The sequence below is a fragment of the Peromyscus maniculatus genome, chromosome 18, assembly GCF_049852395.1.
Source record: "Peromyscus maniculatus bairdii isolate BWxNUB_F1_BW_parent chromosome 18, HU_Pman_BW_mat_3.1, whole genome shotgun sequence".
Taxonomy (NCBI): Eukaryota; Metazoa; Chordata; class Mammalia; order Rodentia; family Cricetidae; genus Peromyscus; species Peromyscus maniculatus.
The window spans coordinates 41130637-41150270 of record NC_134869.1 but is presented as its reverse complement, the minus strand read 5'-3'; the positions used below and the strand labels follow the sequence as shown (position 1 = coordinate 41150270).

The following is a 19634-nucleotide window of genomic DNA, read 5'->3' as shown; positions in this document are numbered from 1 at the left end:
AGTCACTATCAAAATCCCAGTTACATTATTTTCAGAAATAGAAAAAATACCCCGAAATTCACATGGATCTACAAAAGAGCCAAACAGCCAAAATACTCTTGAGCAGTCAGGCTGGATGCTTGACGTTTACTGATTTCAGAATACATGACAAAGCTCCAGCACTCAGAACTGCGGCGTCACTGAAAAGATGAAAGCTAGTAGACCAGTGGAATTGAGTAGAGCCCAGAGATGAGTCTGTGCGTTTGTAATCAGCTAATTCTTAATGAGGGTCCAGTAAACACCTACTGAAGAAAGGACAGTGCCTTCAGTAAAACATGCACACACGTAGATAATGCAACTGAACCCTTACACTAGAAACAACCCCATAGATTGAGTTAAAAGACCTGAAGCCACACTAGCAGAAACTCGGGAGAAGGTTCTTGACATTGGTCGGGATAGGTGCTTTATTAATTAATTAATTAATTAATTTTTATTTTTTTAAATATGAAACCAAAAGCTCAGAAAATGGAACAAAAATAGACAAGTGGAATTGCATCAAACTAAAACCCGTACACACCGGTCACCAAAATTAACATGCAGTGCAGTGGGTGGGAAAACATTTGCAGAGTGTGTCTGACCAGGGGATAATTGCAGTATGTAAGGAATATCGATGAGCAGTACAATGAAAAGCAGGGTGAGCATCGAACGGACCTTCTCTCAAGAGAAGCACACACATCAGAAGGTATAGAAAAGATGTTCAACACCACCAGTCAGGTAATTGCAGACCTCAACCCCAGTGAGGTGTTACCACACAGTATCAAAATATAACAGAGCATGTGCAGGCAAGGATGTGGTACTGTTGGTATGGCTGTTATAGACAAAAATATGGAGATTTCTCCTTAAAAGGGTAAAAATAGAGCCGGGTGGTGGTGGTGTGTGCTTTTAATCCCAGCATTCAGGAGGCAGAGTCAGGAGGATCTCTGAATTCGAGGTCAACCTGGTCTACACAGTGAGTTCCAGGACTGCCAGGGCTACATAGTGAGATTGTGTCTTAAAACAACAACAATCAAAAAAAAGCTAGATGCCCCACCACCACCACAAAAAAATTAAACAACAACCAAAACAGCCAGATGCCCCCACGACAAAAAAAAGAAAAGAAAAGAAAAAGAAAAAAGAAACTAGATGTCAGCAATCTCACTTTTAGGAATATATCAAAAGGAATAAGATTATTCTTGCTATCTGTGTTCCCATGTTCATTGCTGTAGTATTATCACGAGCCAGATGTGAACACACACTCACCAACGAATGAACACATCTGAAGCATGGTGTGTGTGTGTAGACACTATCAAGCCGTTTTAAAAAGGGAAACCAGGTTGATAGGGCTCAGTGGGTAAAAGCGCCCGCTGGACAAGCTGATGACCAGAGCTTAATCCCCGGTGGTGGGGCCTCTGGTGAAGGAGAGGTCTGCTCCTGAAGGTTGTCCTCTGGCGCGCGCGCGCGCGCGCGCGCACACACACACACACACACACACACACACACACACACACACACACACACAAATGATTAAAAGTTAAAGAAAAATTTTACCATTTGAGGCAATCTAGACGATGATGTGAGGAAGGGACCCTGACACATGGTCTCCCTTCCACGTGGGTTCTGAAGTAGTTGAGGTCATGGAGCAGAGTAGATTGTGGTTACCAGGGCTTGAGGAATGGGAGAATTGAAGATGTTGGTTAGATGGTGGCAGATACGTTGGAAGTTGGCTGAAAAGTAGATCTTAAGTGTTCCCACCACCAAAAAAATATGGGCAAGGTGAGGTGAGTATGTTTTCGTTTTTGTTTTTGAATAGAAAGTACAACTTTTACTGTTACTGAATTTTATTGAGACAGGCAGTTCATTTATGTATTACCTCTGGTTGCTTCCACAGTGCAAAAACAAAGTTGAATCATTATAACAGAAACCGTGGTCCTGAAATCCAAATGCCATTTGGCCCTTTACAGAAGTTTGGTGACTTGTAGTCATTTCCCAGCTCCCTAAACTGGGGCTGTGTAACTGAATGGAGGATAGGTCAGGAGGGGAAGGTGTCGGTGGACACTCACCAGGCGTTAACTTGAAACCAAGCACGCGGTGAACCTCAGGTATTTGCGGAGCTCTCCCGTGTCACAGCTTATGGCCTCACCTTGGTTCTGAACACGCGATATGCGCACTGCATTGTGCATTCCACTACCAGTGAATGCCGCCTGAAATGCCTCACTACATATTCAGGACTGTAGTCTGTTAGGAATTGCAGTGTTTTTACTGTATGTGGTTTTCTGCTCCTCTAGAAACATATGGGTTTAACTACAGAAAACAAAAGTTTAAAATATGTTCTTACATCATTCCTGAGGATTTACGTGTCCAACTAGTGTGTGTTTGGATTGTATTGTCAGAAAGTTTGACTTTCAGAAATTGCTGTTTGTAGGGCCAGCAAGGTGGCCGAGCAGGTGAGGACCCTTGTGACCAAGTTCCATCCCTGGGACCTGTATAGAAATGTAGAAATGGAGAGCTAACTTCTGCAAGTTGTTCTCTGATTCTACATGTGTGCCATGGCACGCACAAAATAAATGAACAAATGTAAAGAAGGATTTAAAAGAGAAGAATTGCTGTTTCAAGTGTTGGCTTGAGTTTTATTTAAAAGGAAAAACAGAGGAGTTGGTGATGGAAACAGATGCAGAGACCCACAGCCAAACATTAGGCAGAGCTCTGGGCATCCTGTGGAAGAAGAGGGAGAGGAAGGATTATAGGACCCTGTGGGGTCAAGGACACCACAAGAAAACCCACAGAATCAACTAACTAGGGTTCACAGGGTCTCACAGAGACTGAACTGACAACCAGGGAGCCTGCATGGGACTGACCTAGGTCCTCTGCGTATATGTTACAGTTGTGTAGCTTGGTCCTCCTGTGGGACTCCTAACAGTGGGAACAAGGGCTATCAGTGACTATGTTGCCTGCTTTGGGGACCCTGTCCTTCTACCGGATTGCCTCGTCCAGCCTCAGTAGGAGAGGAGGTGCCTAGTCTCACTGCAGCTCGATGTACCATGGCTGGCTGATCACCGTAGGAGGGGGGCCTGCCCTTATCTGAAGAGAAACAGAGGAGTGGAGTGGAAGAAGGGGGGGGGACTACAAAGAGGGAAGGGAGGGAAACTTTGATTGGGATGCAAAAAAACAAAAAGTAAATAAAAAAGAAATTACCCCCCCCCCAAAAAAAAAAATGTAAGAGCCAGGAGATATGGAGGAGGGCTGCAGAAATGCTGTGTTCACAGCCCTGGACCTGCACAAGACTGGGCCTGTCACCGGTTCAGCAGGGCCCGGGAGGGGCTCACGGGACCGTACCCCACCCTGATGAACTCTTGGCTCCTGCTGGGTGCTGAGGAGGATGCAGTGGTTGTCTTTACTTGTGTACCACTTGTATCTAGGCTGGCTCACCAGGACCCAGTGGATAGTTCAAAACGTGGTCACGTAGATGTCACGTGTGGGAAGACATGACTGTGAGAAAGGGACTTTAAAAGGGAAGGTGGCGGGTAGGAGGGAGAGGGGACGGGTGGGGTGAAAGTAGCCAGAATGCATTGCGTACACATATCAAATTGTCAGAGAAATTTTTAATACAAGTTACGTATTTAAAAAACAGTTTTAACCGTTTCTGAAATGGCCGTAAACACACTTCTGCCATTTTGCCCTAGAAGTGGTGTTCTTGGCATCTCAGGTGGAGAAAGTTGGGGAGGCCCTGGTGAAATAGGCTTCCATCATGTCACCGTCAGAAAGACAGCGAAAGAAAATGACCCGAACAGTTAGGAATCCTGCATTCTGACATGCCGTTGATCGGCAGGTCCGTGCCTTATGCTTCCTCTCCTCAGACGGTTGTGCCGCAGGCTAGCACCCTCCTCTTCGGGGACATCGCTTACACATGTCTGTCTTTCACAGTGTCCCTCTTGCAGCTGGAAAGGTCACCTTGTCTCTCCCTTCGGGTTTTCTCCTGGCCTTGCTTCTAGCTGTTCACTTATTTCCTTCTCTCTCGGATGCTTTCAAAGACATTTTAAAAGTCAGTTCTTCCCGGTCTCCTCTCTAAGAAGTTTGATTCACATAGTCAGATTGCAGAGTTGACATTGAGTCCATTGCCAGCCAGGTCAGCAGGTCCTCCGGCTGGCATTAGTGTCTTCTGCATTTAGACTTAAATGTCTCGTATCTTAGGAGAGGTTCAGAGTAGGCAGGTTTATTATTTTGAAAATATCTGCCAGATAGTCTTCTTTTGACAGCCCCAACTTCTCCCAGGGAAATTCAGCAATTCTGCAACAACTGTGGTTTTCCAAAGGAAAATGCTGAACTCTCTACATCTGACGGTTCTTAAGGACTTTGCCAGATAAGCAGGGCAATGGTGCAGGAAGTATATCTGTGGTTCATCTCATTTCGTTATAAATCATTGATGGTGAACATTCGATTATTTATTGTCATCCGAGGTTCATGTTCACAAGACAGATAAGCTGCTGTCTGTCCAGTTCCATATACCGGAAGAGCAAGTGAGGCGCTGTGAGGGCCATGGCGCCCTCTGAGGGAGATTTCCACTGCCACTCGGCAGCTCCCAGGCCTCGGTCGTCATCAGACCGTGTGTTTATTAAATATCTTAATCTCCTTTGGATATATAAATTTCTGAAATACGAACTCTTAAATCCCATGTTGTTCGGATCCATTTTAATCTCCTGTACAGATTTTTTTGCACAAAAGCATAATCTTTAAAATATGAGATCATGTTATTCTCTTTCTTTTTTTTTTTTTGGTTTTTCGAGACAGGGTTTCTCTGCGTAGTTTTGCGCCTTTCCTGGAGCTCACTTGGTAGCCCAGGCTGGCCTCGAACTCACAGCGATCCGCCTGGCTCTGCCTCCCGAGTGCTGGGATTAAAGGCGTGCGCCACCACCGCCCGGCCGTTATTCTCTTTCTTAAAAAAAGACTTCATCTTTCGCTTAGAATAAAATCCGGATTATCACCCCAATTTGGTCATCGTTAGATCGTTCCCTGAGCACGTGCTCTTCAGGAGGAGGGCCTTTGTCTCTTCCTGGTTCGTTGTCAGAACCTGGAACAGTACCACGTAAAGAGACATCATGAGTAGATGTTTATGACTAAAAGGCAGGTCCGCACTGTGGTTTCCTGCAGTGTCCTGTCTGCTGCATGAGAAAGTTAAGACCGCTAGAGAGTAGACTGATTTCCCTTCCCAGGTCACGCTGCACAGTACAGTTTTCACCGTATCATTTTATTCGTGTTTCCTGGAAACTGAAACTCCTCAGTTGTCGCTCCTGTTGGGGTGTTCACAGTTTTTGCTCATCCCTTTCTTGCATTTTTTTCTGCGACTTAACCGTAGATGTGTGTACCCTGATTGAGTTTCAGACCCCTAGTTGCAAACACGTGGCTTGCCCTGCCGTCGTCCTCTGTCCATTTAACGGTCACAGTCCCGACGCAGGTGTTTGTTGGATTGTTCCGACCCACCTTGGCTGCCACAGTGGCTAATAGATGCTCAGTGGAGAGTGTCTGGTCCACACTTTACCCTCCTGTTCTTCTAATGCCAACTGCTTTTCCTGGAGAGGACCATGAAAACTTAGTGCCAGGGTAGAACTCGGCAGTCTGTCTTTGCTTCAGTCAGGGGTAGCTGCGGAAACGTGCTTTGAAAAATGCATGCTAACACACTTCGTCTCCACAATGTGAGGTGTTGACTTTTTCAGGAAGCCCACAAGATGGTGAGGGAAGCGAATGTCAAGCAGGCCACGGCGGAAAAGCAGCTGAAGGAAGCCCAAGGAAAAGTGAGTCTCACTGCCTTAGTCACGGACTAGGAGGATGTCAGTCATCCCTGTTTCCACGGTGCTTAGCAACCGTTGGCGCTGTTCTGATGGGAGAAGCGGTGCTTGCTTTACGTTTGGAAACTGCAAAAACCATGAACAAGATCATAGTTAGGTGCATTTAGGTGCCATTGACCCTGAACACTGGTGCATTTGTATCACAGCCAACTTCTGTAAAACTGTGTAAATCACATAAAAGGATTCGATAGTCACAATTAAAAGTTGATACTTGTTTTCTTAATACACTGGAAAAAAAGACATCTAAATAGATTTCATTATTTTAGGAGTGAACTATGGCTAATCGTAAGCTAATATATCTTAATGATTTTGAAAATTCACATTAATGTTAGGGTTTTTTTTTTGACCATTTAAATTTTTCCTTTTGACATTGCTGGCAGCTGAATCCAAGCCATGTGGACACCCAAAAAACTTGGATTACTTTCCTTCCGTTACCCCACAGAAAATACAAATTGAACTTATTTTTGTCCTTGAAAGCGTGTTGACCAAACTGCTGGCATTCGGCCACATCTGTTGTAAAGCGTGTTGTGTGTGTGACGGTGCTGATTTCTCTCCAAGATTGACGTACTTCAAGCCGAGGTGGCCGCCCTGAAGACACTCGTGCTGTCCAGCTCTCCAACGTCACCGACCCAGGAGCCCCTGGCGGCTGGAAAGACCCCTTTCAAAAGGGGGCACACCAGGAATAAAAGTACCAGCAGTGCCATGAGTGGCAGCCACCAGGACCTCAGTGTGATCCAGCCACTTGTGAAAGACTGCAAAGAGGTAACTCGCCAAGGACGCCTTGTCACTTCCCGTCACGGAGAGCTGTCCGTTGTCATCTTTTTTTTTTATTTGCCACCAATTTTTTTTTTAGTACAAAATATGAAATATTAAGATGGGGGAGGCTTTATCTAGAGCTGGCTGCTGTCAGGGGCCCTTCCCTCCTGTTCCCTGCTGCCTGGCCTTGGAGTCCCCGCTGCAGACCTGGTAAGTTTCTGCGTTTCGGATTTTCATTCAGGGAAGAAACTGGCATGTGCTGTGTAAGGAAAGCCGGTGGCCTTCACGTCCTCACTAGTCGGCATGCTCCATTAGTGCAGTATTAAATGGAAGTATAAGAATGTGAGAATCAGGTGATTTTCTTTTCTTTTTTTTTTTTTTTTTGAGACAGGGTTTCTCTGTGTAGCTTTGCGCCTTTCCTGGAATTCACTTTGGAGACCAGGCTGGCCTCGAACTCTCGGAGATCCGCCTGGCTCTGCCTCCCGAGTGCTGGGATTAAAGGCGTGCGCCACCACCGCCCAGCTCAGATGATTTTTTAAAGATTACTATTAGCTCTTTTTATGAAATCTGAGAGAAGCAGATTTTTACAACAGTAAGAAAGTCCTAGAGTTGATTCAAATAAATAAGCACGAAAACAAACGGAACCCAGAAATAATAGAAGCCTCGCATTTTAGAAAACATAAAAATAACTTAGATACTATATATTCCGAAATGTATAGAATAAAAATTTTATAATTAGTAAACATTGCTAGTTTTATTATCGTTTGTGATGAAAACTTTTTAAGGGGATTGATCAAGAATTCTGGGAGGATCCTCATTTTTTTAAAAGCTGTTTTCATTGTTGAGCTTGAACTAATCCATGCTGATGAAGCTGTTGGTGTTTATTCATTTGTGTGTAGAAGCCAGGAATTACTAGATTGAATTACCAAGGTTAACTATTGTAACTGAGTTGTTACCATTGTTCAGCTACTAGAAAGAATATGGTAACCAAAAAAGTTTAGTTCTTATCCAACTCTGAATGTAGCAAAATCTGAAATTCATCTTTGTTTGTACTAAATATATCTAACACACTTCTTTAGTGGTTACTTTGATTCTGATTTCTTTGACTTTAAATAAGTGTACTTTTGAAGAATTTTAGCTTTATTGTAGTTTTGACTTAGTAACTGTAATGTATTTTCTCCTGTTGCTTACAGTAAAACTTTTTAGATGGTTTCTCACCATTTTAAAAGCTTCTCTATTTTTGAAATGCATATGAATAGGCAACATGTACCCACTTTTGATTTCTGGTTACACTTTATATCCTGATGCTTTGTGAAAAGCTCAGGAAGTTTTATTACACGAAAGAAATCAAAGTTTGAATGAAGTGTGCCCTAGGACAATGATTCTCAACGTGTGGGTCACAACCCCTCTAGGGTCGAATGACCCTTTCATAGGGGTTGCCTAAGACCGTCAGAAAATTCAAATCTTTACGATTCATAACAGTAGCAAAATGACAGTTATAAAGTAGCAATGAAAGGAACTTTATGGTTGGGGGTCACCACAGCCTGAGGAACTGGATTCAAGGGTCCCAGTGTTAGAAGGTTGAGAACTACTGTTCGAGGATAATTTATCTGAAATGAAGTGGATTGTGTCCGTTTCTCTAGAAAACGTGGTGGGGCTTTCAGTCATAGAAATGATGTTCTGAAAGCTTTTAACACACGTGTGTGCAGACATGTACACAGTTCAGGGCTTTGGGGTCTAACTGTGTGTGTTAGTCAGGCTTACTATCACTGAGATGAAACACCTTGTCCAAAGGCAAGTTGGGGAGGGAAGGTTTACTTTGCTTAGACTTCCATGTCATTTTTCATCATCTAAGGATTGGAACTAAACAGAGCCAGATCCTGGAGCAGGAGCTGATGCAGAGGACGTGGAGGGGAGCTGCTGACTGGCTTGCTTCCCGGCTCGCTCAGCTTTCTTTCTTTCTTTCTTTCTTTCTTTCTTTCTTTCTTTCTTTCTTTCTTTCTTTCTTTCTTTCTTTCTTTCTTTCTTTCTTTCTTTCTTTCTTTCTTTCTTTCTTTCTCTCTCTCTCTCTCTCTCTCTCTCTCTCTCTCTCTCTCCCCTCCCTCCCTCCCTCCCTCTCTCTCTCTCTCTCTTTCTCTCTTTCTCTTTCTTTCTGTCTCTCTCTGTCTCCCTCCCTCCCTCTATCTCTCTTTTTCTTTTTTTTTTTCTTTTTTTGAGACATGGTTTCTCCGTATAATTTTGGTGCCTGTCCTGGATCTCGTTCTGTAGACCAGGCTGGCCTTGAACTCACAGAGATCCACCTGGCTCTGCCTCCTGAGTGCTGGGATTAAAGGCGTGCGCCATCGCCACCTGGCTCAGCCTGCTACAGAACCCAAGACCACCAGCCCAGAGATGGCACCCACACCATGGACTGGGCCCTCCCCAGTCAATCACAAATTAAGAAAATGCCCCTTGGGCTCGCTTGCCTACAGCTTTATCTTGTGGAGGCATTTTCTCAGTTGCAGTTTCCTCCTTTTAGGGGACTCTAGCTTGTCTCAAGTTGACTTAGAAACCAGCTGGCACACTGTGTGGCTTTGGGAAGCAACTTTATTTCTGGCCTTATCTGTAAACTGGGACCACCATATCAGCCTTGCACAAATCAGAGGATTAAGCATTTATAAAGTGCTTAGGGAACCATGGTTCCTGAAAGAGTCAGCTTTTAGGAGTGGTTTCAATCAGTGCCTAAATTTAAGCCAGAATCTTTCCTTTGATTATTATTCACTTTCCTGCTTTGGGGCTTATTTCTATTTTCTCGATTAACTTCACAAGTGAATTTGAAAATCTTAAATACTTATCTCTTAATATGTTTTATCCTCCTGACTTTAGCTTTGACTCAAGAAATGTATGACTCGGAATGAAAAATGAGCACGTTGAGATTTTATTGCCATTATTCACCTTAAGTCTAGGAGAGCACGGCACCCTCAGCCTTTCATTCTCTGATGGGCGCTGCAGCTCTGGTTAAGCCACCCCAGGCCAGCCCCAGCCCACAGTGCGTGTTCACGGGGTACTCAGCCCCTGCAAGTGTGGCCCAGAGCTCTGCAAGGCTGAGGCCGTGGCCCCGTGTGTCGGTTGGTGGCCTCGAGTGGGCCAGGTAGGCTGGGGGTCTGAGGGTCTGTAGAGAAGAGGGCGTAGGTCACACCGAGTACAAGGAAGGGGCAGGCTGGCCAGGAGGAGGTGTGGCCGGTTACTGCTGCTGCAGGGCAGTTAAGGGGTCAGCGCGGCAGGGTGTGCATGCTGCTGCCCTTTGCCCCCTGGCCGGCACTAACGGATATTTTAGCCATCCTTTTAGGACTGTCTTTATTAAAGAATAATCACTCTCAGTTTTCATCCCACACTAGATTTCACAGGTCAGACTCCATTTTTTCACTTTAAATAAAGTAATAAATAACTACCTTGGCTCTGGATTGATAGTTTTCAGAAAAGACTGGTCAGCAGTACCCTTTCTATTCCGAGCAGTCTTTGTCTTCAGAGAGCTCCGGTATTGCTGGGAGTAGTGGTCGGGCAGAAGCCTAGTCAGGGCCAGCCTGCTCACCCAGTGATTTCCAGAAAGCTGGGGTCTATAGAGAGACCCTCAGATGGGGGAAGAGTAGCCACAGTATTTGGAGACCGATGAGATTCAGATGTTGTCAACATCTTTGAACATCATAGTGGACATACCCAAAGATTCATTTAATCATTTTTTTTTGTTGTTGTTGTTTGTTTTTTGTTTTTGTCGGAGCTGAGGACCGGACCCAGGGCCTTGTGCTTGCTAGGCAAGCACTCTACCACTGAGCTAAATCCCCAACCCCAGTTGATAATTTTTTAAAGAAAATTTGCTATGGTGTATTACAGGACGATAGAATTTTTATTACTTTAAATGAACATTTCCTTTTAATAATGTTTAAATTAGGGTTTGGTTTTATCAGGTGGTTCATATTTGTTCTTTTTAAAGTTGTTTTGTGTTTGCTCTGATTTGTCAGGCCGATTTATCTCTGTATAATGAATTCAGATCTTGGAAGGACGAGCCCACGATGGACAGAACATGCCCTTTTTTAGACAAAATCTATCAGGAAGATATCTTTCCATGCTTAACATTCGCAAAAAGTGAGGTAATTTTTCTTTCATTTTAACAGATCTTCTGCACTTTCTGCCGTCCTTGTTGCATGTTTTAATGTCTTACATGTAACACATTCCTGTAAAATGTCATGTGATTACTGCTGTTCTGAACACTTTCCCTCTCTCTTGCTGAGGGTCGTAAACACTGAGATGTGTGTTAGTGTGACGTGTAGATCTGTACGGAAGGAGGGCTGGCCTGTTTACACACCCACGCTCAGTTTTCAGTGGAAGCCGTTCTGCACACACTCTGTTACGGGCAGTTGCTGGGCTCATCAGCACACCATAAGTGTGTGTGAGGAGCTGGGGTCTAGCTCAGGGTGAAGGGCTTGACTAGTCCCCGCAGGGCCTGAACTTGATCTCCACCACTGCCAGGATGGAACCTAAGCCAGGACAGAAATATGTTCATAAATAAACAGGAAAAACAATGCTAACTTGGCCCTTGTTGCAGAATTAAGAGCAAGAATGAAGTAGGCAGATTAAAAGCATTTAAGAGGATCAGGTAGTGTATAAATCGTAGACAACTGTAAAGTCATAATTTGAGTTTGCTCTTCGATGTGACAAGTTTGTCTCCAAATAGCCTGTCAACTAATGTTTAAGGAATTCAGTCGTGAGAGTCTTACGTAAGCCTTCTGAGGATCGAGCTGTAGAGTCCTTGTAAGGAGAATTGCAGATGTGCACAGTACTGACTGGGTATGGGCCTGCATTGCTGAACATTCACTAGGTGCTGTAACCTCCCCAGGAGGAACCCGGACCTCTTACTTCCTGTTTATCAGAGGAGACTTTGGGAAAAATGTTAATTTTTTTTTTATAGATTTTTATACCTGTAAATACAGGTTGAGAAAAATACATAGCTAAAATTAGTTCATAGTGCTAATATAAATGACTAGTACTTATTGCATAAATTTAGCAGGATGTAGCATTAGGATGTTAATTTTGAAGTGGCTTTTGTAGTGGATGTGTAATCTTGGGTAAGGAATGGATAGAGACTGGAATTAATACCTTTAATTCTCTTCCAGTTAATACAAGAAATTCTTCCACTGTAACTTGGTTGCCCATCATAACTGCTTGAATTATGAAAGGAATTAAATGGAGATTGTGATTGTAGCTTTTTCTCCCTTCTCTGTGGTGGCTAAGGCCAAGTTTGTGAAATTGAAGGGAGACTAGCTTATTCTGATTTTTTTTTTTCTGTCAGCATTTAATTCTTGTTTTTTGTCTTAAGCTGGCTTCAGCTGTCCTGGAGGCCGTGGAGAACAACACTCTAAGCATCGAGCCCGTGGGGCTGCAGCCCATCCGATTCGTGAAGGCTTCTGCTGTGGAATGTGGAGGACCAAAGTAGGTTTGCCTTGTGGGAAAGAGTGAGTTCTCGAAGGTGTTTGTGTTGTGGTGGTGTGTTTATTCATTTGTGTCTTGTAAATGTGATTATTGTTCTCCTCCTCCTCCTCAGGCTCTTCTTGGTGTCTGTGGCCCAAAGACAAATCCCAGATGGTATTGGTGCTTTTCAAAGTTAAGCTTATTTTCCCCCAGACAAAGTTGTGGTCTGTCTGGTAAAGAAAGGTGGCGCATTCTTAGATTTCAGTGTGTTTGTGGAGGATGAGAAGAACCCAAGGGAAGGCCACTGGCACTGACTTAGGCAAGAGGTGGGCATGGGCTTCTCCAGAGATGCCTCCTTTCAGTGACAGGGTGCACGCTGGGGATGCAGGTGGACTAGGGGTGAGAAGCGAGTGGGTTTCCCAGTCCATCTAGTGAATTGCTGGCCAAATTTTTGTTTTGACAGAGAGAATGAACGAGTTATCTATGAACAGTTGAGTTGGTATAAATACTTGGGTCTTAGGACTGCCATCAAAAGCAGTTTGGGAAGGTACTGACTTAGAGCTGGTCTAACCAGGAGTCACACAGGGCACCAGGAGCTGGAGAGACGGCTTGGTGTCAAGTGGTAAGCAGCTTGGTGCTCCTGAGAGAACTCCAGTTCAGTCCTAGCGCCCACATCAGACAGCTCCCAAACCCCTGTAACTCAGATCTGATACTTCGGGCCTGTGTGGACTCCAGCACTTACGTGAACATTACCCACACACAGATCCAATATATATGCATATATACATAATTTAAAAAAATAGTCCCTACGCGTAACATGGATTTTCTAAAGGTCTTATAATAAAAAACCTGGAGCCAGATAGTGGGATAAATGCTGAAAGATCAGAGAGACAAAGGAACAGACCACAGCCACCACCTCTTACCTCACCAGCTCCTCCGCCTGAAAAGGCTTTCTATCCAAAAGGCCTCCAGCCGAAAGGGACGCTTCTGCTGAAAAGCCTTTAGCTCCTGTCTCCTCACGCCTCATATACCTTTCTCCGCCCAGACATCACTTCCTGGGATTAAAGGCGTGTGTGTGCTTCCCAGTACTGGGATTGAAGGTGTATGCCACCACTGCCTGGCTCTGTTTCTCTTAGACTGAGTCAATCTCATGTAGTCCAGGGTGGCTTTGAACTCACAGAGATCCAGATGGATCTCTGCCTTCCAAGTGCTAAGATTAAAGATGTGTGCCACCACTGCCTGGCTTTTTCTGTTTTGTGATCTTCAGGCAAGTTTATTAGGGTACACAATATATCACCACACCTACGGTCCATATTATTTCTATAAAAGATTCTGAAATTGGCAGATAGTTTGGTCTTCCTCATGTGACAGGTATTTGGAAATTATGAATTGTCAAAGGGAGGGCAACTCTATCTCACAGCAGGGCAGGCTTTCACTTCTAGTCCTCTGAGAAGGCGGCCTAAAACCTCAGAGAAGTGTTTTTGCCCCAAACCAGCATATAATTGTGCCTTAACTTCCGTTTTAAAAATAACAGGGTGAGCTTTTGAGGGAGACTGGAAGCCCAGAAAGCTCACAGAGTCCTCTGCTCCCGTCAGGCTGTTGTGATGCTGGGTACTGGTGAGTCTGTTGAGAAGCTGTGACCTGTCTCTGTTGCTGCTCACACGTTCTCAGGGTGACTACAGGATGTTGGCACCACGTGTCCGCTTGTCACGTGTGTGTTTGGGGGGCCACACATCCACTCAGAGTTGTCGTCATGTTAAATTAGTGCTGTGACCTATAGCACAGTGACCTCTGAATTTTAGGGGAATTTGTAGTATTAAATTCTACAAACACCAAATATTTTCCTTTCGGCCCTGCAGCCTCTCAAATGGAAAATCAGATATAATGACAGCGATGTCTATGCTTTGAAGGTCTGAATCACACCTCATTTTAAATATGATATGTGGCGGTTTTTACTATAGAATTTGCTTGTATTATGTCACGCACACTATAGGTAATGAAAGTATATTCCAAATGATGGCAAATGGTGCTATGGACCAATGCGGTCTTAGTAAACCAATTAGATAGATTAGATTTAGAGGGCAATTTACATCAGTGCTTATGGGGTCGGTCAGGGAAGGCATTTGTGGGATGCACGTATATATTCTGTGTAGAACTGAAGGGAGAGTTGGTCTTCTCTTTATTAGTACGTTTTCTTTTCTTTCCATGGGGCAGAATATTATGGCATGCATGTGAAGTCACAGTATACCTTGTGGGAGTTGGTTTCTCCCCTACTAGGTAGCTTCCAGGGACCTAATTCAGACTGTCACACTCTACAGCTAGTGCCTTTACCCAGTGAGCCGTCTTGCTGGCTCAGGTATTGCACTGTTAAACAAACTGCAAGGGAAAGGCCTAGCCAGGTCTCCTGGTGACCAGGTTCCAAAAATGTGATTAAGGAAATGGCACAGTGCTCTAAGAATTTTGAGAAAGACACGACCACTCTAGTGATTAGGGACTCCCCTGGACGTGGAGAGGTAGGGGTGTGTGTGTGTGTTTGTGTGTGTGTGTGTGTGTGTGTGTGTGTGTGTGTGTGTGTGTGTGTGTGTGTGTGTGTAAGACAGGGTCTCACTATGGACCCTGTCTGGCTGTCCTGGAACTCACAGATCTGCCTGCCTCTACCTCTCGAGGCTGGGATTAAAGCTGTGCGCCACTGCTCCCAGCTAGGAGGTGGAGAGATTTGGTCTAGGGTTTGGGGTGTGGGTGGAACTGGATAAATTCAACAGGAAAACAGCATGTTCAGGGGACGGTAAGACAGGGAGGGGGAAGAGATGTGACAGATGAAAGATCAAAATTAGATGGGGTTGGGCCTGGAAGAAGGAAGCAGTTTGAGATGACTGCCCACTTGAAGAATGGTTGGAAGTGTCTTAGAAATTAGTAGAAAAGGTTCTGGCTTGAAAGAAGCTATGGGTCTGGATTGATGTGCAGCCATCCCCACGTGACCAGACAAACGAGAATCTGAGCTCTGGAGACCAGAGCTGTGGAAAGTACTGCAGCAGTAGCGTGCTCTTTTTCTTTTTCTAATTTTTTTTATTCATTTTACAAACCAACCACAGATCCCCCTCTCATCCTCCCCGCCCCCCCCTCCCCGCCTTCCCCCCTGACTCACCCCCCCCATACCCTCCTCCAAAAGGGTAAGTCCTTCTCTGAGGGGACAGCAAAGCCTGGTACATTCAGCTGAGGCAGGAACAAGCCCCTCCCCCCCACATCCCGCGTGAGCCAGGAGCAGTAAGTAGCGTGTTCTACGTCAGCATCAGAGAGAAAGGCCGGCGAGCATGGAGTCCAGAATCAAACGTGCATTGACTTGTCTGTATGAGCGTTTAGAAATGGCCGTCTAAGAAACGCTGTTTTCAAAGGCAGTTGGAGAAAAGCTTTTAGTAGGGGAGAAGAAACATATGCCTACACACAGAAAGACCCTCCACAGAGCAGAGGGGGGACTTGGCAAGCCAGAGCTTGGTCCTCTCTCCGAAGGGGAGTTTTTATTTTATTATTCTAAAAACTAGATCCCTGAGAACACTTTAGCAAAATCCTTTCAAAATGGGACAAGATGTTACAAGAATAAATTTTCAGACTAGGTATAACTTGTTTTTTGTTTTTTTTTTAATTCAAGGGTTGTTTTCCTTCTGAATAAGTTATACCTTTTGCAAGTTACAAGGACTTTCAACTTAAATTTACTGACCTCTGACCCTTCCCAAGTTAGTAGTTAGTACTTTGAAATATTGCCACAGTGCAGGTGTGTGTGTGTGTGTGTGTGTGTGTGTGTGTGTGTGTGTGTATGTATAAGTGTGCACAGTAAGTAATCTCTTTGAAAAGAATTAAAAGATAATCTCTTTTCAAAGATATTTGCAGGGCCACCTCTAAAATTACCCTGTTCCACATAATGTATTTTACACTTGGTTTCTTAATGTGGAGGAACATTTGGGTCGTGTTTCTTTTAGGTAGAACTGAAATCTAATGTAGTTCATATATATTGTTTTTCTCTGTTGTGTAATTTGTGATGTCACGTCAGGTGCTATGGGCCACTTAGTTTTACTGAGAGCTACGCTAAGTTCTCACTGACAAAGACTGGTAGCTGTGTCTGCTCAGGCTCCCAGCTGATTGGTTGTCAGCCAGGCTGCTGCTGCAAGTCCAGCCTGATAACCTGCTTCCCTCCTGGAGCGGCATGGTGACAGGCGGCTCATCACTTATGTAGTAGTCAGTGAATGGCTGCTTGGTGACAGGAATAAGCCACAGTATACCCTCAAGAACTGTGTAGCCTCGTCCTGCCAGAAGGGCTGCAGGTAGAAAGGATGGTGTGAGATGGACCTCTCACACAGCTGTGAAGGTTTCCTGCTGAAAGGCCATCTTATTTCTTTATACTTCTTACGTCTCATACTAAATGCAGCCAAGCCTACAGCCAGACCTGCCAATCAAACACATTCCATTTGGAGGCTATTACCCTGCAAACCACTAGCAATGGTTTTTAAGATTTGAATAATCTGGATTAGATTCTTTTCAGCTAGGAAGGTGAAGTTCTGTTAGCAGGCGGAGTGCTGACCTGCAGCTGCTGCCTCCTTTTAGATTTGCTCTCAGCTAGGGCATGTATGGAAAACATCCGCGTCCGTTTCCAGAAGCATGCTCAGTGTTCCGGTCCTAAGCCCGTGCTGGAACATAAGTCCACAGAGCAGGGACTTGGTGCTTTTCATTACGGTGGTCCAGCATCCAGAACAGGCCTGACACACATTAGGTTCTCAGATATTTTCTATCTTAATGAAGAGATAACTTGTAAAAAAAAAAAAAAAGTGGGGGGGCAGGGAGCAAATGCTTTTAATTATAAAACAAAACTGAAATTTGTTGTTTTGCAGAAAATGTGCTCTCACTGGCCAGAGTAAGTCCTGTAAGCACAGAATTAAACTAGGGGACTCAAGCAACTATTACTATATTTCTCCTTTTTGCAGATACAGGGTAAGTGACAACACGACCATGCTGTTAAACAATGTTTTCTCTGCCGTAAAACTGACTAGTACTGACGCGTCTCCCTTCGTCCTAGATCACTTCTGTGTGTAACTTTTTCACGTACATTCGATACATTCAGCAGGGACTCGTGAAACAGCAGGATGGTGAGTGCTCTCAGTTCGTTGTGAACTTTACACTGAAGTTTAGCCGATCAGGACAAGCAGTGTGCAGAGATAAACTGTTGTACCTGGGGCCCAGTGAATTTCCCGTACAGTTCTCACAAAATGTATGGATCCTTTAGAATAGAAATGTGTCTTCCAAAAATGACGCTTTTATTTCCCTCTTGAGTTTTGAGCAGAACCAGTTTTACCTTGCTAGGGATATATGATAAGTCAACCTATAAACGTAAAGGGTGTCTGGAGCTTATTGCCTTTATCCCTTGAAAGATTAAACGGCGGCTACGTGGGAGGTTGAGACAGGAGGATAACAGATTGAAGGCCATCGAGAACTGTAGGATGAGTTCAAGGCCGGCTTAAGCAAGTTAATGGGCATCCTGCCTAAAAAAAAAAAAAAATCAAAGAAGTTTAAGAAAAAATGTTGGGATGGTGTAGCTCAGTGGTAGAGTGTTCCCTTAGCACGAGTGAAGTCCCAGGTTTGGTTGCCAGAACTGGGAGGGTGTGTGTGTGAGAATGAGGAGCAAACTCCACAGGTGGTTAGATTTCTTCTCCTGGATGGAAAGCGGAAGGGGCCAACTGTCAGTTTCCTGTGGTTTCGACTTTCACGTGTGACTTTAGAAGGCACTGAGGTGATGATTCTGAACAGAGAGAAGATCACCGCATTCTGAAGCTGCGGAAACGGATGTGCTGACTGTCATGGTCGTGTTAAGATTTCAGTGTCGCCTCCCAGGGTTGCTAACGGACTGTAACCCAGAGTCTCGACTACCCAGCGTGAAGGCTGGTGGCCTCAGGACAGCTACAGAGCACGCTTACTGAGTGCACATGGCTGTTTCAGAGCTGAGGGGAGAGCCGTCTTTTTGTATTTGACACTGGGAAATTCTCCATGTAGATTTTTATAGGTGTTGAAAATATTTCTGTACTGCAAGACTAATTCTTTTCAGTCACATACACGAGTGCAAAAAATTATGGAAAAATTTGACTGGCAAAGACTCAATTAAGTTCTTATGGCTCTGATATATGGAACTGCCATATTTATTTAGAATTGCATATAATTAATTTTAATGTATAAAGGAGGTATGGGACCAGTCTCTAATGTTGGAGCTAAAGGTTATGAAACAAAAGTAGTTTGTTAAGTGTGTAATGATTTTTATAATTTTAATAACATCTTTTGAATACCTGTTGATGGATAATATGATGCAAATTTTCTCCTTGTGACAAAGATTTGAGTGAAGTCTGAAAACAATTTGCTTCATGAAAATAAGAAGAAAATGCCTTGATTGGAGTGACAGATGTGATATTCCCACTGGTTTCTGTTATTTTTGCACTTCATGTATCTAGTATACAGCATATACCATGTGGGGCCCTTATATTTTAATTTTAAAACCTATTCATTATCTGAGCCTTGTATTAAAAAAAAAAAAGACTAGGGTCAGTTAAATCCAAGGCACAGTTTCTCAGCCTTTGTACTATAGCCTGGCCAACTTAACCCCCCAAACACAAAGACCATGCCTGACCTTATAGTCAGAATGCGTGTACAATAAAAATCTCACTTTTAGACTTTGTATAGAAGAGCCACAGGAAACTGTCTTTTTTTTTGAGACAGGGTCTCACTTTGTAGCTCTGTGTGTTCTGGAACTTGTTCTGTACAACAGACTGGCCTCAAACTCACAGAGAGCCTCCTGTCTCTACCTCTGGAGCCACCACACAGGCTCCACACTGAAGCCTTTTAATTTTGGGTTGGAAGTTGGGCCCTTTCCCCAAAGTTATCTCATTGTGTCTTGTCCTTGACGCCTGAGTAGTAATTACACGTTATGATTTACATGTCTCTTCTCTGTCTGCAGTTGACCAGATGTTTTGGGAAGTTATGCAGTTGAGGAAGGAGATGTCGTTGGCAAAGCTGGGATATTTCAAAGAGGAACTCTGACGCCCTGCATGGGGCCATGTGTGCTCCTCCCTGGACAACTGAAGAATGGCGGGACATTGTTATGGTTAATATTTATTTCCGAGGAGAGGACCCAAGACTGACGTCCTCTTGCACATCACACTAAGAAGCGCTGTGATTTCTTTGAGAGCGACTGAGCTGTACTTACTTATCCCTTAATGGAACACACTATGAAGAGTTGCAGGTGTGCTAGTGATGGTAACTCAACACTGCAAATCAAAAGCACCAAATAAATATCAGACTGAGTGTGTGTCTCTTCCTTAGCTCTGACTTGACAAGAGAGTTGCAGATGGCAGTAGGAGTTTCCACATTGTACCCTGTGGGAAGCAAGGAAGGCGCTGTGTGAACAGGACTCCGTGTGTGTCTGTGTGTCTGTTGACATTGAAACACAGGTTTTAATTTGTTTTGTTTTCCACCGTGAGGTTTTTCTTTTATTAATTAAATGTTTTTTCTGGCCCGATAACGTTTTCCCCACCCTCTCTCCCC

General features: G+C 44.2%; 1 protein-coding gene across 4 annotated transcripts in view; it reads left to right on the top strand.

The window, feature by feature from the left end:
* Positions 1–19394, top strand: part of Rab3ip (RAB3A interacting protein) — a 45500-nt gene extending 26106 nt beyond the window's left edge. For 3 of the 4 annotated variants that reach the window (XM_076553959.1, XM_076553961.1, XM_076553960.1), the window contains exons 6-12: positions 5727–5804; positions 6417–6620; positions 10613–10741; positions 11968–12080; positions 16940–17039; positions 17125–17194; positions 19048–19394. In XM_076553959.1, the coding sequence (XP_076410074.1) occupies positions 5727–5804; positions 6417–6620; positions 10613–10741; positions 11968–12080; positions 16940–17039; positions 17125–17194; positions 19048–19130 (777 nt within the window). In that variant the 3' untranslated portion in view covers positions 19131–19394. Of the gene's footprint in view, positions 1–5726; positions 5805–6416; positions 6621–10612; positions 10742–11967; positions 12081–16939; positions 17040–17124; positions 17195–19047 lie in introns of those variants that run through there. The other variant, XM_076553962.1, reaches the window with a different exon arrangement.
* Positions 19395–19634: the final 240 nt, after the last annotated feature.